Source organism: Archocentrus centrarchus, chromosome 7 (assembly GCF_007364275.1).
Source record: "Archocentrus centrarchus isolate MPI-CPG fArcCen1 chromosome 7, fArcCen1, whole genome shotgun sequence".
In the NCBI taxonomy this organism is placed as follows: Eukaryota; Metazoa; Chordata; class Actinopteri; order Cichliformes; family Cichlidae; genus Archocentrus; species Archocentrus centrarchus.
The window spans coordinates 13,596,102-13,613,387 of NC_044352.1; the positions used below are offsets into that span (position 1 = coordinate 13,596,102).

A 17,286-nucleotide genomic window follows, 5' to 3' on the forward strand; every position below is an offset into this window, starting at 1 on the left:
AGGGCAATGTTCACATTTTGGACAGGGAAGACAGATGGTTTCAAAGAGGAGTAAAATAAGCCATCTATGTCCACTGTGAACAACCATCATTGAACAGAGGAGGTGAATTACCTCACCAACGTTCCCCCCGCTTAAAGACCGATCCTTTCCCAGATGTCTGGGACGTCTTTGATCCAGTGACCTCAATAGGTCACATGAACCAATGGAACAAAGTCCCAAATTGGTTTCATCTGAAACCACCAATTGTAATGACCCACACCTCCTTTCACACCTTGACACACATGATTATGCACATGAACAATAGAGGGTCATGACCACCTCCAGGGGACTACGCCCACTGGGGTTTAATTACCTGGTTCTCTCCACCATTTGGTTTGAGAACTGAAGAAGTCTTTCAGATGAGAGGTGAAACATCTTCAAAAAACAAAAAGAAGTCTAGACACCTTTTTTCAAGCTCCAGGGGCATTCAGATCATAATTCTGCTTGCAAAACCTGCCAGACAAGACAGGCCTAATTAAAAAAAACGAAAGAAAAGAAAACAACAGCGTCAGAGGATTAAGCTGCAGTTGATAATTATTGTGTACCTTACCAACTCTATTTGATCAGCAGTGAAATATGAAGGCAAGTCAAAACAAAAATTGCAGCACAAGACAACCGAAAAATACTTTTTTCACTCCATAAGAGAATCTTAGAATATTTATCATAGCATTGTCATTGGTTGTTTGTATTGCTCTAAACAGTATTTATAAAAAAAACTCTTAATTTCTTGTCATTTTTTCCACTGTAGTATGGAAAATGGTATCGAGTATCAAGTTTGAAATTCTAATATGACAACCCTACTATGAACATTGTCGCTGGCCTGACAACTCGTGCAACTTTTGGTTTTAATGTGCTGAGCCATCAGGCACTTGCTTGGGTCAAACCCTTACTTTACTTTACTTCTTGCATTCCATCCACAGAAAGAAAGCACCCCCTCCCATCATGGCGTGAAAGAAACAGGTTTTAAATAGTTGGAACCACAACTCAAACATTAACTGAAACCTTCTGGTTGATAAACAACAGTTTGTGGCAAATATGCTGCTCATAAAATTGAAAGAACAAATTTTAATATATAGCACCAAAGTCAATTAAACTTCCTGGATATTGATTTTGTCAGTTAACCCTTTATAGGGCACAAATTCAAAATTTCAACCTTAGAGTGCTACTAGAGGAGATAACGAGACTTAATTACATTTGTGACATTTTTCAAAATGTTTCATGGTCATGCATAAAATCAAGGTCAATGGAGTTACCGTATTTGGTTCCTTACCTGCAAGTTGTTAAAAAAAAAAAAAAGAACCGACTGCAGCGCTCCACTCCCATTTGCATGTTTTTACGATTGCATTCTCATGCCAACTTTTTCTGTTTAGGCCATGTGGCCCTTAAACTTCGAGTGAGAGCAAAGAAGATTTTTCCCCAAGGACCTTTAAAAATTTTGCAACAGACCGACCTTGATCCCTCTAGAGTGTAAAAGCTGGTTGAAGTGGGCTGAAATGAACTTAATTCAGAATTAAATCTTTGGTCATTATTGGAAGTCAGAACTCAGAAAGACAAGCAATATAGTAGGTAGAAGGTATTTTACTCTTTTACATTCAAATATGTAATTTAGGTTGGGGCATTAAAATGCCCACCACAATCAGTAGGGCTACTTTTAGTCTACTTAGAACCTACCTAAAATAATAAGGAATGGAAAAAGCCACATGAAGTAGTCAGAAAATCCTAAATAAGAATGCTTACTGTTGTGCACTACAGTGTTGGAACATCACAGATACGACAAGTAAATGAAAATATTTTCAACAGCTTTTTCTGTACTTCATTTTTAATATTTTTATTTTAACTTTTAATAAGATGCACACATCATGGGAACAATGTGTAAAGGTTGTTTTAAAATTAGCAACCTGGGAAATGCATGTAAATGTCAGGCATCCACACAGACACACATTAAACACTGAGCATTAACACACAAATTGCTTTCAGCTGAATCACTACCACTTCATGTAGGTATAAATATGAAACTCCAAAAAAATATGTCACATGGAGAACAGAAGTGTGCTTGAGTTAGCACAGGTGCCACGTGCATAGTTCAGTAATGCAACACTAGTAGTACTGAAAACAAGAACAAAATACCATGCATTTACAAATACCTTAGTTCCATTCATGATTTTGTAAATAATTTCCACATGCATACAGCAAGAGATTCATAAAAAAAAAAGCAAACAGAAAAACTACAGAAATATAGTTTTAGCTGGGGTTGGGGTACGCACTGTGACTCATTTCAAAAATGTTTTCTCAAGAACAAGATTATGCCCGTCCTTCCTCCATATTTTCACTTTGAACTCTTGTCAGTGTTGTCAGTTTGAACACTTGAGTAAAAGCATTTTTACACTTTAGACAAAGAAGTCACAGAACAATGGACTAAATAGGTCACTGTGACTTTTCTTCTTTAGTTAGGGTTGCTGAGGTCATTTACAAGAAGCTTTCTGGGACTTAAATCCTGTAAAGATTTTCTCCTTTCTAAATTTTCTCATTCTCGGGATTACTTTTCCTTCCTTGAGAAGACCTGGACAGAGAAAGACGTGTTGTTTCTGCCTTTAGTAGACATGAACAGAAGTAGACATATAGACAAGTGTAAATGCAACCTTACAGAAGTGTAAACATAATAATTGAGCTGGTATGCAGTTTTTGATTCCCATGAGTCCTTCCAGGAGGAGTTATTCTGGGCATGCAATTTCAGTTTCAAAAAAGAAATAAAGAAGAAGAGGGAGGTGTAAGGTGCCCAGAATTCCGATAGAGTTCAACTTTCATTTCAACTGAACCAGAACAAGTTGGTTAAGGAGCATGGAATGTCCCATATAATAATTTCTTTGTGTGAGTAGTGTTGGTGACACAGCTTTTAAGAATTTCAGTTAGCGATGAATTCATTAAGTACACCACAGTGATTTAGAAAATGAAAAGGGGCGTACAGTAAATTTTAAAGGAAAATTCCCAGGAAGCATACTTCAAAAAACAAAGTAAATTGCCATTGGCCAGCCATGCTAGGGTTTCCACCCATTTGATAGACATTCATGTATAAATAAATATATATATATATATATATATATATATATATAAAGAGAGAGAGAGAGAGAGAGAGAGAGAGATCTTCAGGCTTTTTGATGATTGGTTGGATGGTATCTTTTCTCTTCCTCTTCTTCTTCATCTTCTGTTTCTTCATCCCTAGTTTGGGGAGCAGAGGTCAGCAGCAGTGTGTCTGCGTGGACTTCTTCATCATCCAACTGGATCACAGGTGTGTCCATGCCACTTGTGCTGCTATCACTGGAAGCAGATGATGTAGAAGAAATGCGAGACTTTGAGCCATGGTATGGCTCATTTTGTCGTTTCTGAGATGCACACTCCCTGTACACAACCTCTGCATCTTCATTGTCTTCATCTTCATCATCTTCCTCGCCTTCTGCAATAAAAGGCTGTTAGAGCATGCTGGTAACTGTCACTATTTTTAAAATCTGAACAGTCAAAACCACAAGGAGGCCAGAATGTCCTAAAATATCCATACCACACCAAACTTTATTTATAAAGCACTTTAAAAGAGCCACAGCAAATACAAAGTGCTCTACACCAAATTAGCAATTATTTTAAAAATAAATAAAAACTATAATACATTAAAACAGGTAAGATCAATGTCTCATGCTGGGTTGAAGGCCAAAGAGTATAAATGACTTTTAAGATGAGTTTTAAAAATGGACAGTGTAGGTGATTGTCTAACATGCAAAGGCAATTCATTCCACAACATAGGGGCAGCAATGGAAAAAGCTTTGTCCCCTCTGAGCTTCCGCTTAGATCTCTGTTTATGTAAGAGCATCTGATCAGATCACCTGAGATCTCAGACAGGAGTGTGGGGACAAAGCAGTTCAGAAAGGTAAGGTGGAGCAAGGCCATTTAAGGATTTAAAAATAAATACAAGAACATTAAAAGGGATTCTGAAGTGCACAGGCAGCCAGTGGAGTGAAGTCAGGACTGGTGTAATATGCTCTCTTTTACGTGTTCCAGTCAAAAGACGTGCAGCGGCATTTTGAACCAACTGGAGACGTGAAAGAGAAGACTGGCTGACTCCAACACAGATTGCGTTACAGTAATCAAGCCGAGATGTAATAAAGGCATGTATCATTGTCTCAAGATGCTGCCTAGAAAGGATAGGTTTTACCTTCATAAATTGCCTTAAGTGAAAGAAACTAGACTTCACTACGACACCAATCTGGCTATTAAATATCTTAAAGCCTTTAACTTTTGACCCAAACTGTCCTGCAATGTTATTGTAACTCTGGCACATTTTGTTTAAAGAAGCAGCCAGAGATTTCTGTGCACCTGTGAAATACAATATATGAATCAAAGACACTGTTTCAGTACAGCACAGTGTTGTGGTCTGGCCAAAAAACAGTTAAGTACCACAATGCCCTTTTTTGTTAACATTTTTATGAAAGAATTGTTCAAAAATTTGTCAATAAATCTAGTCTATTCTCCACTTCTCATGTCAATAGAATATTGTCAATCTTAAAATGCTTTTCCTAGGCCCAGAGTAAGCAGTGTGCTTCAAAAAATGTATGAGTGGAAATTTATAAACAAGAATGGCTTTTGGACAGTAGAGTAGCAGCTTATTGAGTGTGCCTGAGAAGCAAACAGTGTACCTGGTAGTGGAGACGCCAGAGCTCCCTCATCTGCTTCTGAGCCTGAGTTGAGGAACACATCAAGGGCTTCGTGATCCGATACATCCATCAGGTCCATCTGCTCAAGGGCGTCCACATTCACCTCCATAGAAGAAATACTACCCATGGGGGCTGCATCAACAGCATATAACTGACATATTATGATGCTCATTTTATATATATATAACAATACTAGCTATCATTTCCTCTGGTGTGGAGGGTTAAATAGATTGTCACTCACGTTTCCTGTGGTCAATCTGCAGCTGAGCAGTAGGCAAATAATTGTCCGTGTCATGCTGGTAGACCTCTTCGAAAAAGCGCTGTCTGTCTCTGAGTTTCAGGTGCTGAGCAGTGTCATTGTCTAACACCCTTTGAGTCTTGTCTGTTTCAGCTGACCAAGCAAAGAAGAAAAATACAACAAAACACATCAAAGCACTTTCTTCACATTCATTTCAATGTAGTATTGTGTTGTAGTCAGTATTTCTTAAAAATTAGAAACAGAAGGCGTGGTCTCTGTTCTAAGGAACAAAATGTATTTTTTCTTGATAGAAGGGGAGTTTTTCCAAGAGCACTCACACAGAATAAAAGCGCTGAATGAATGAGTGAATAAGGTTTGTACTAGAAAGTGCTTTGAATTCTGAGCTAAAGAAGAAAAGAGCCATAAGTACCAGTCCATTTACCAAATGGTTTCTACACCAAATCACTCTAACACATCATATTACTTTGTATGCAGCAGATAAATTCTCATGTAGAGTCACATATTTGAGAAATTGTCATTCTTGTATAATTAATATCAGCTGTCACATACGTTTTTCCCTTTGCTCTTCTACTTTATTATTATGTTTCCATGTTCCTTTAACTCAGCCCTTTACATAACTTTACTGAAGGCAAAGAAATTGTTTTCATGATGCTGGTCTGACCTCTGGTGTTCACATGCAGACTCACATGCAGTTGGTTTAATCACATTGGTTAAAATACCTGCTGCAAATTTACAGAGAATTATTGTTTTTAGGGAAAATTTAGGGCTATTTTTTAATTATGAAAAAAGAGTTCTTGTCCTTAGTTCTGCCTCATGCATCAACCTCTACTGGGTCAACAGCCTGTGATTGTGTAATTGTGCTACATCTTCCTCAGCACACATAGAGCCCTCCCTCACTCCACCCTCACCCAGGCACCCTGAGCTGACACTTTGACTCACGTCATCATTGTTTTTGGGTGATGTAAATCTGTAAGTGTCAGCATGTTTACATGACAGTGAGTGATTATGCTTTCATGTTCTCTTTGTCACTCAGTGAACACAACATGCTTTTGATGTCAGCACATGCACTGTAACATTTACTTGTCTGCACTGAGCATTGCCGGTCTCCTGTTTGAAAACAAAGACATTTTCCCACTCGTGTCACCCAGCCTCCTTAAAATTTTTCTGTCTCTGGAGCCTCAGTTAGTCTGTCGGGTACACTTTTTGTTTCGTGGAAGGTGGTGTGTCCACTGGCATCCACCAACAGCAACCTAATATTTTTTCATTTAATTTGTCTGTGAAGGAGGGTCAGCTGTGCGCATTTTCTGTGGCTGCTTTCTCAACAGTCAATGACAAAAACTTCCAGTATTTTTAAACATAAACCAGTGCTTAACCATAGATGTAATAAATGAAAATTACTATTAATATTACTAATAGACAACAATATAAATATACTGAAACAGTGAGAGAAACTCAACTGTTCAAAAATTAAGTAAAAAAATCAATGTTAAAATGCCCAACTTCAGAGATAAAATTAACATGTTTTATGTTAATGAAAGTACAAAAGTGTTTGCTGGAGGTTGCTGGCAGTTGCTAGGGGAAATTAGCATCAAAGACAGTGCTGCACTTCTTTGTGATTGCTTTGGTCACTAGCAGATTGCCGCGGTCACAAAGTTTACTTGGGAAATGCTGACTTGACTGCAAACACTTGGTACTACTAGCCAAATGGCAGTAAAGCCTGAAAAAATTAAGCACAAAACAGAAGTGGAGAATGGTCACCATGCATCATGTTTCAAAAAGTTCAACTTTTACTTTGAAGGCAAACAGTCTCCATTTCCGCTTTGTGTTGCATGTTTTGCAGGAGTAGTTGGAGAGTGCTTCCAGGCAAGTCAGCGTCTTCCATGCAAACAAATTGTATTTTCACCTAGCGACTGCTAGCAGCCTCCAACAATCATAAATGACATCGCAGAAAAAGTTGAGCCAGTTTCAATTTTTTGGCTGCATGACTCTTGTTTTTACTGCCCTAATTTAAATAAATAAGAAGGCTGTATGTTTATTTGTTTATTTTCTGAAGAGCCAAAGTTCATCTGAATGCAGTTTTGAGCAGTAATCTCTGCCAGTGTCATCCAAACACCAGTTGATGCCTTTTGGCCCAGAACCTTACTCTAATATTTCCTGCCTTTAATTAGTCATAGTACATACACACACTTGAAATATTATAAGTTAGTACATGGAGTTGATCTACATCAGCCTAAACTAGACCACACTCCAAAACAAAGTTGTAGACATGTTGTTATACAAATCAACAGCATAGTGCAAGAGGAATACTGTCTTGGTACAGTATGATATTTGGCTATATAATGAGGAACATGCAAACTGCCAAAAACAACCCTGCCGCCCCCTTGCCACCTGCCAGAGTCTGTGATCACTAAAGAGTAATCGTTTGGCGACTTGATACAAATTAATCACTTACTAAAGGCAGTTATAGCAATGATGATACTTGACAATGATGAATATGAACAGCTTATGTAAAGTTTAGTTTTGCCTCTTGGCCATAAGAAGGTTTCTTTCTTTCTCTCCCTATCTCTGACTCTCTTTTGCCTTCTTCCTCTTTGTCTGTTTATCTAAAAATCATATTGCATTACTCAGCTTAAGATGACCAATGGGCATGTGCAGCCCACACACAGGCTCAGCAGCATGTCCCCATCTGTGTGCCCCAGCGTGGGAGAGAAACATGCATGTAAAAAGCTGACTCATCCAGACAATGTCTGAGTTTCCTACCACACAGCTGTGGAAGATGTGTAGGAGGTTTCCATGCAAATTGGTTAAGGTTACTTTGCAACCAGGCTATGTGTGAGACCTAGATGCAATTAATAGCTTCTAGAGGGGAATCCCTTGCTTTTGACAGGGGTTATTATTGTTATTAAATCCCTTACTAAAACAGGTTTGTCACTGCGATTGAGATGTTTTTCACAAGAAACCAGTGAACAAAAGATATAAAGTTTAAGAGCAGAGTGACAGACGGCGAAATACTACAAAGCCACATTAAACATTTGAACAGTAACTTCCAGAGACTCTCATATTGAAATACTAAACTGGACCATCAATTGTGTAGATGGTGTTTCTGTCTTTTGGAATATTTTAATGCAATTATCTGATAAGTAATGTGGCTTCCTGAACAGTGAGTAGTAGTAGTTCCAGTTTTCATGAGAGAAATTCAAGCTTATTTACTAGTACATGCCAGTGCTACGGTGCTAATGCTAGTGTCGTTTGGTCTGTGATTTTAGTATATTGTTAGGTGGTTTTTAGGCAGCATGATGTCATAATATATCATACATCATTCAGGTTTTACGAATATAAATGGCCTGGGCTCTGGAACAAGTCTCCTGGAGAGGGGCTGGACTCTGTTCCAGTCTGGAGTTGCCCTCAGTGAGAGGCGGTGAGCTGGGGTGGGTATTCTTGTATCCCCCCAACTTGCTGCCTGCACGTAGAAGTTTTCACCGGTGGATGAGAGGGTTGTTTCCCTGCGCCTTCGGGCCGGGGAACGGGTCCTGACTGTTGTTTGCGCTTATGACAGTTCAGACTACCCACCCTTTTTGGAGTCGCTGGACAGGGTGCTGGAGAGTGCTCCATCCGGTGACTCCATGGTCTTGCTGGGAGACTTCAACACTCATGTGGGCAATGACAGTGAGACCTGGAGGGGTGTGACTGGGAGGAATGCCCTGCCCGATCTGAACCTGAATGGTGTTTTGTTATTGGACTTCTGTGCAAACCACAGTTTGTCCATAACGAACACCATGATGTTCATAAGTGCACATGGCACCAGGACACCCTAGGTCGCAGGTCCATCCATCCATCCATCCATCCATTCTCTTCTGCTTATCCGGGGCCGGGTCGCAGGGGCAGGAGCCTAAGCAAAGAAGCCCAGGCTTCCCTCTCCCCAGCCACCTCCTCCAGCTCATCCGTAGGGACCCCAAGGCGTTCCCAGGCCAGCCAAGAGATATAATCCCTCCAGCATGTCTTGGGTCTACCACGGGGCCTCTTCCCGGTGGGACATGCCCGGAACACCTCACCTAAGAGGCGGCCAGGAGGCATCCTAATCTGATGCCCGAGTCACCTCAACTGGCTCCTTTCGATGTGGAGGAGCAGCGGCTCTACTCTGAGCCCCTCCAGGATGGCCGCACTCCTCACCTTATCTCTAAGGGAGAGGCCAGCCACCCTTCGAAGGAAACTCATTTCTGCCGCTTGTATTCGCGATCTTATTCTTTCGGTCACTACCCAAAGCTCGTGGCCATAGGTGAGGGTAGGAACGTAGATCGACCAGTAAATCGAGAGCTTCGCTTTTACACTAAGCTCTCTCTTCACCACGACAGACCGGTGCAGCATCCGCATCACTGCAGAGGCAGCCCCGATCCGTCTGTCGATCTCCCGCTCCCTTCTCCCATCACTCGTGAACAAGACCCCGAGATACTTGAACTCCTCCACATGGGGTAAGAACTTGTTCCTGAGCCGGAGAGAGCACTCCACCTTTTTCCGGCTGAGGACCATGGCCTCAGACTTAGAGGTGCTGATTCTCATACCGGCCGCTTCACACTCGGCTGCGAACCGTTCCACTGCGAGCTGGAGGCCACCCCCTGATGAAGCCAACAGAACCGCATCATCCGCAAAAAGCAGAGATGAGACTCTGAGGCCACCGAGGAAGAAGCCTTCCGCCACCTGGCTACACCTAGAAATTCTGTCCATAAAAATTATGAACAGAATCGGTGACAAAGGGCAGCCCTGACGGAGTCCAACACCCACAGGAAACGAATCCGACTTATTACCGGCTATACGGACCAAGCTCTCACTGCGGTTGTACAAAGACTGAATGGCCCGCAACAATGGGCCAGACACCCCATACTCCCGCAGGACCTCCCAAAGGACACCCCGAGGGACGCGGTCGAATGCCTTCTCCAAGTCCACAAAGCACATGTAGACTGGTTGGGCAAACTCCCACGCACACTCGAATATCCTTGAGAGGATAAAGAGCTGGTCCAGCGTTCCGCGACCAGGTCGAAAACCGCATTGTTCCTCCTGGATCCGAGGTTCGACTAACGGACGGACCCTCCTTTCCAGCACCCTGGCATAGACCTTACCGGGGAGGCTGAGGAGTGTGATCCCCCGAAAGTTCGAGCACACCCTCCGGTCTCCCTTCTTAAAGATGGGGACCACCACCCCGGTCTGCCAATCCATTGGCACTGAGATGGTTAAACAACTCCTTGGTGGCAGGGCCCCTGGGGTGGATGAGATTTGCCCTGAGTTCCTGAAGGCTCTGGATGTTGTAGGGCTGTCTTGGTTGACACGCCTCTGCAACATCGTGTGGCGATCTGGGGCAGTGCCATTGGATTGGAAGACTGGGCTGGTGGTCCCCATCTTTAAGAAAGGAGACCAAAGGGTGTACTCCAACTGTCGGGGGCTCACACTCCTCAGCCTCCCCGGTAAGGTCTGTGCCAGGATGCTGGAAAGGAGGGTCCGCCCGTTAATCGAACCTCGGATCCAGGAGGAACAATGTGGTTTTCGTCCTAGTCGCGGAACGCTGGACCAGCTCTTTATCCTCTCAAGGATATTCGAGTGTGCGTGGGAGTTTGCCCAACCAGTCTACATGTGCTTTGTGGACTTGGAGAGGGCATTCGCCCGTGTCCCTCAGGGTATCCTGTGGGAGGTCCTGCAGGAGTATGGAGTGTCTGGCCTGTTGTTGCGGGCCATTCAGTCACCGCAGTGAGAGCTTGGTCCGTATAGCCGGTAATAAGTCAGATTTGTTTCCTGTGGGTTTTGGACTTCGCCAGGGCTGCCCTTTGTTACCGATTCTGTTCATAATTTTTATGGACAGAATTTCTAGGCGTAGCCAGGTGGCAGAAGGCTTCTTCCTTGGTGGCCTCACATCAGGGAGTGGCCTCCAGCTCGCAGTGGAACGGTTCGCAGCCAAGTGTGACGCGGCTGGCATGAGAATCAGCACCACTAAGTCTGTGGCCATGGTCCTCAGCCGGAAAAGGGTGGAGTGCCCTCTCTGGCTCAGGAACAAGTTCCTGCCCCAAGTGGAGTTCAAGTATATCGGGGTCTTGTTCATGAGTGACAGGAGAAGGGAGCGGGAGATTGACAGACGGATCGTGCTGCTTCTGCAGTGATGCAGATGTTGCGCCGGTCTGTCGTGGTGAAAAGGGAGCTTAGTGTAAAAGTGAAGCTGTCAATTGACTGGTCGATCTACGTTCCTACCCTCACCTATGGTCACAAGCTTTGGGTAGTGACCGAAAGAATAAGATCACAAATACAAGCAGCAGAAATTAGTTTCCTTCAAAGGGTGGCTGGCCTCTTCCTTAGAGATAAGGTGAGGAGTGCGGCCATCCTGGAGGGGCTTAGAGTAGAGCTGCTGCCCCTCGGCATCGAAAGGAGCCAGTTGAGGTGGCTCGGGCATCTGATTAGGATGCCTCCTGGCCGCCTCTTGGGTGAGTCTTCCGGGCATGTCCCCCCAGGAGGAGGCCCCATGATAGACCCAGGACACGCTGGGGAGATTATATCTCTTGGCTGGCCTGGGAACACCTTGGGGTCCCTCCGGATGAGCTGGAGGAGATGGCTGGGGAGAGGGAAGCCTGGGCTTCTTTGCTTAGGCTCCTGCCCCTGCGACCCAACCTTGGATAAGCGGAAGAGAATGGATGGATGGGCTGTGTAAAATGTAAATAAAAATAAAATTAAATAATTTAAATAAATCTCGTAAACCCATGGGTTATTCACAATAGAACACAGAAAACATATCAGATATTTAAACAGACATTTGACTATTTCATGAAAAATATTAGCTCAATTTGAATTTGATGGCAACAAAATGCCTCAGAAAAATTGGGGCAGGTGCAACAAAAGGTTGGGAAAGTAAGTTGTACTAAAAAGAAACAGCTGAAGGTGCATTTTGCAATTAATTATGTTAATTGGCAACAGGTTAACAACATGAGTTGACATAAAAAGCACATCCTAGATAAGCATTTTCTATATTTCCAGTAATACTGTACATTGTTGTTTACTTTTAATCCCTACTCCTACTACTATTCTTAGGCTGACTCTTTTTAAACTTGGTATCACTATTTAATGTGCAAGCTCCATAAAATGCTTAAGATCAAAATTTTCTCTTCATTTTTTTCAATTTTTTATGAATTTTTTTGAATTTTGAAGTTAAACAGTATTTCATGTTTAACTTTAATGACTCCCTTATTTATTAGCTGGATCTTTTGAAACTTGCTACAAGTATTCATTGGGAAAATCTATATTAAATGCTGCAGATGAATTTCTGATTTTTTACTGAATTTTTTTAGCGTTTTATTTGTACAATATATCATATATTGTACAAATAAAACACTTGACAGTGGCGCTCTGTAGGCCAACAGGTTTCTTATTTTTTAAAAAGGTAAAAGTTCTCAGTTAAAAATTTGATATGTTTTCTATATTCTATTTTGAATAAAATATGGGTTCATGAGAATTGCAAATAACTGCAGTCTGGTTTTATTTACACTCTACCCCCTGTTTGTTTGTTTGTTTTATTTTTTTGGACCTGGGATTATATGAACCTCAAGGAGTACTGTAAAGGAGTTTGCAGACAGACAGATTCTGTGTATTGAAAGATTCAGACAAATGTTCCAATGAAGTCACAAAATCTTCTACAGGAGCATTTTGTGCAAGGGTAACTATGTGCAAAGACTGATAAAATAGTGTTAAATGAGGAAGCCCATTCAGTTCTGAGGATACTGCTCTACCCTTATGTATGCTACAATATATAGGTCACATTGAAAAGGCTTACTAAAGGTGGATCAGCAAAGAGAGAACCGATGGTGACTGGGTTTTACTTTGTAAGTGCAGGCCTCAAGATAGGAAGCTTATTAACAGTGTAGAAGAAAATAAACCCCAAAGAATAGATGAAAGGAGTAATACAAGGCTACAATATGTGGGCTCCAGACTGATTTACCGGATGTACTGTAAGTCCATTATTGTGTGTTAAAACACATTATGGCATAGTTACACTCACTGATGAACAGTAAAATCATTGTTGTTTGAAAAGAAATTCAGGAGGAAAAATCTGTTATAACTACTGTGTGCAGATGATCATTCTGCAGATGATTATCCTGGAACAGTAAATGTGCTGTTATCTTAGTAGAGTATAATGAGATCCATTAATTAGAAATTGACTCAGTTAATTCAGTTCAATTTTATTTATATAGCTCCAAATCACAAAAACAGTCGCCTCATGACCCTAAAATGACACAAAAATAAACCCACCAACAAATTAGATGCAGATAGGTAGTATGCTAATTAGCTAGATATCCCTTGGGTTTGGTGCATTTTTTATGCTTGAAATATTCATAGATCAGTGTTAAGTGGTTTAACATACCAAAAATTCCTCTGAAAATGAGTGAAAAAGCAGCCAATGTGCAAAGAAGAATATTGAAAAGACCTTCAGAAAGAACTATTGCTCAAGGCCACTTAACAAAATTACAAGAAAGTCTTACTTCTTGAGAGCAAAATATAAAGAAGTGAGTGGAGGCTGAAGACTTTTGCACAGTACTGTATGACTGTGGTATTAGCCTCAAAGAGACTAAACTGTAACTGCCAGTAAAACTGGAAAGTTTTCTCCAAAAAGTGAATGTGATTGACAAATTGGCAGAAATATCAAGGCTCATTTCTGAGCTACCATCAGAAGAGCCTCAAAATTAAAACTTTAACTGTAATTTCCCCATTGTGAGACTAATAAAGGTATTCGTAGTCGTATTCATATTTTATGATGTGTTTTGAAATTTTGACCAACTTCGATAGAGGTGACAACAACACTAATACTGCAGTTTGTAAAGCAGCTCCCTCAACATTGAAACTAACTTTTTTCATCTCGTGTCACTACATGAACATGAGAAGGACGAGTTCAGTTTGGCTAGAAACAGAGAATATAATGATTTACCTCATGACCTGACTTAACCTGCAAATGATTCAAGAGTTAATCCTGGAAATCCCATGATACTTGTGATCTGTGACTGGACCTGTGCCCCACCCCCCACCCAAGAGCCCTCCAGGAATCCTCACTCGAATTCAACCCACACCATGTATACATAGATCATATTGTTATGTAATGCCGGTACCTCCATCTGCACACCCTATACTGGACTCCTACTGCACGATGAATTAGTTCAACGGTTTGTTTGCTGTGTATGTCAATACGTGCAGGGTTTTCATGATTGCCAGAAAAAAAGTTTTTCAAAGAAAGTGGTTATGCAGCCTGAGTCTGCTGTGTATTATCCCTGGTATAAAGTAACTGTAGTGTCAGTGATTTGAGGATAAAGGGCTTTTTAGGTCTGCTTGACTCAGCAAAACTTCATTCTGTCAAATATTAGAATGCAGTGCCGTCATGCATGTTTGATGCTTTTGTTGTCTGACATTGCACAGAAATAATGACATTTGTATTTATATTGAAAGAAGGGTTTCCTCTTCCTGCATATCCACATTCCAGGTTCTTTGTCTTTCAAACATTTCTTTCCTGCATTGATGTTGAGTCCTTCTTCAATGAACACAAGACATATTGGTGGTGTGTGAGTTTCTGAGCTTGCACATGTGGGAGATCCAGGGCCAGAGGTGACAATTAAGCTGAAGCACATGATTTTTTTCCCATCCTTTTGATCCTCTGTTCATCAGGGTCTGAGGCAGCGGTCTCTTCTGCTGTTCTGCTCACGATAATCTGTACTGCTTGGCTTTTCTTACTAGATACATTACAAGCACATTTTCTTTGATTAACAACATGAATCTTTACATAAATGGATCTGTGTATTTGTAATGGTGAATCTGTTTATCGAGGGTCCTTGACACTGCACTGGAAGCAGGAAACAAATGTTCCTATTGAACTACTGAGTCACATGGTGTAACATGTAATCCCCTTGTGGCAAGTGGAAAGAAATCCCATGATCGTCTTTCCACTTTTGGTGAATAGAGAGATTGGGTGCTTATGTGCATGAGAGAGCTAGCATGGCGGTCACACTGCCTGACCAGTCACATGTGACAGCCCATCTATCTTAAAGCGTATCCCTTCTCTCCTCCATCTCCTAATTCCCACCCGAGTCCCCCATCTATCAGCAGTATGCAGCCACATAATTTTAAGGAGTTACTACTAGCACAGTATTTACTGGGCCAGCACTCCTTTCTGCTGGCCTTGTAGCAACAGTAGTCCATCAAACATAAATCATTTATGAGTGAGGTCACTGCACCACAACAGCCATCTCCCCTGGCGTGCTTTCCCACTCCTTTCACTGCCCACATGAACATATCCATAAACACACAGCCATGTGGGCAATAATAAATCAAGACTGGCCATTTACGATATACTGTTCCACCTCTTACTACAGCACACAGCACCACCATCATACTAGCCTATGTTGTGCTGCAGGAGACACAACATGAACCCTAGAGTAAATGATACACCACATTAATACGCATTATAATACATACATGACCACTCACTGTTTTATCTTCTCCACCTGTCTATATTGATGTCTAATTAATGCTTCATTAGCTTTCGCTCATCTTCAGGTTCCTGTGGTGTAATTATAAATAAATCCACCTCTGACCTCCTGCGCTGTTCATGTCTGATCAGATTTTTATTCCCAGGCTGTTCCCATTCCCCAAAGCCATTTTCAGCCACTTCACTCAGGGCTGAAAACAAAAGACAACCTCAAGCAATGCCAACTGCTCCCTATTTAGGTCAGTCTAAAAAGTGCTTTTAGTGGGCTTATACATGTGTGTTAATCTGCCTGTGTAGAGTAATGCACATTCTCAACCCTGCAGAGAAAGATTTAATTAAACAGCACATTAATGTAGCATGGTATCCTCTGGACACTTGAACAGAATACTGGTTCAGCAAGTGTTTCTCCAGAAATCAGCAGGTCTTTCCTGTTTCTATAAGAAGACCCTCTTTAGCTTAGTCAGACTAAGAATTAGTTCTTATCTTTTCACTGTGATTAAACACCGTCAGCATTACCCAAGTTGCACTGCCATCAAGGCTGTCCAGCTCGTTTAGCAGTAAGAGAAATTGGGATCATAAAAACAGATAAATGGAACATGTCATAGTCATAATAATTAAATCAATCCTCAGAGAACAGATTTCATTAACAGTGCTTAGATGAAGTTAACATAACAAGCACGCCATACCTACTATGTATCCTTCAAGTAACATTAATAGTCCAGTCATTACTGTTTAGCTATCTGATTAATAATGTTGAATGAAAGGTGTCTTATAAAGGAGATTAAAAATAAATTTTGAGGATGTGAATGATGTGAGTCATGTAAGGCTGTCTCACTAGGAGGGAATTAGAAGCCTCAGCGCAGTTGTTTATTAAGACTTTCCTTGCCTGAGATATTCTGAAATGTGCTCTTGAAAGCAATTTGTTAAATCACTTTCCAAAATTGAAAAAAAGAGAACATAAAATACTAAATTACACTGCAGAGTAATTTCCAGTGAGGGTCATAAAGTTATGCACGTCAGATCTATTTATTACTGCTTTGATTTTATAGCTACATTTCTGTTAACTCATTTGCTGTTGGTTACTTACATGCCAGGCGCTTGTTGCGGTTAGTTGACCCAGTAGACGACATGGTTTTGTGGTGTGGGTCTGGTTGAAGAGCGTTTACCTTTGAGGGTGTTTGAATTTGTCTTGTCTCCTCCTGTCAAGGCTCCAAGAAATGATGCTGGTATCCCTGTAGTGACCGGTCATCTAGCCATTGCACTCCTGGCTTTGGTACCAGCACTATTAAAGATGTTACATTCACATTGTTCTTTTTCTTTCTGTCTTTTCTTCTACTCTGCCTTTCCTGCTGTGATGCTGACTCCTCCTCTCCCCCCTTTCTGATTGCCTTTGCTGTTTTTTTCTAGGTTTTCCCTCTCAACGCTTCACACTCTCATCTTGGCTGCCTCTCGGTGTCTCACATACACATACGGACACACAGTCTCTTGCTCACTCTGTCAGACAAGCTCAGTTGTGTTGCAGGGTAGTGTGTGCGTGTGTGTGTGTGTATGCCTTGAAGGGGGTGATAGTGGGCTAGAGCATTGTGGCCTGTACCAACTTCTTATTATGGGGGGTCATCGGGATCAGGAGGAGTATAGGCTTTTTACATAACATTGAGGAGTATACCAAGTTTAAAAACCTCCAATTTTAGTCATCCTTCCTTTGCATACTTTTGTGTTTTTATTGTTTACAAATTGAAAACCATTTGGCTTTGGAAGATAATTGTCATAAGAAAAGCATAAGAGAAAAA

The 17,286-nt window shown here is 41.4% G+C and overlaps 1 protein-coding gene across 2 annotated transcripts; it reads right to left on the reverse strand.

The window, feature by feature from the left end:
- Nucleotides 1-1,851: 1,851 nt before the first annotated feature.
- LOC115783238 (dysbindin-like) lies at nucleotides 1,852-17,021 on the reverse strand. 2 transcript variants are annotated; one of them, XM_030733972.1, is made up of 4 exons: nucleotides 16,584-17,021; nucleotides 4,981-5,130; nucleotides 4,722-4,871; nucleotides 1,852-3,487 (listed from the first exon to the last, which is right to left on the reverse strand). In XM_030733972.1, exons 1-4 carry the CDS (start codon nucleotides 16,624-16,626, stop codon nucleotides 3,183-3,185), a joined length of 648 nt encoding a protein of 215 aa, XP_030589832.1. In that variant the 5' UTR covers nucleotides 16,627-17,021; the 3' UTR covers nucleotides 1,852-3,182. The 2 variants fall into 2 exon arrangements, with proteins under 2 accessions (XP_030589832.1, XP_030589831.1); XM_030733971.1 differs by having other exon boundaries at nucleotides 1,852-3,490.
- Nucleotides 17,022-17,286: the final 265 nt, after the last annotated feature.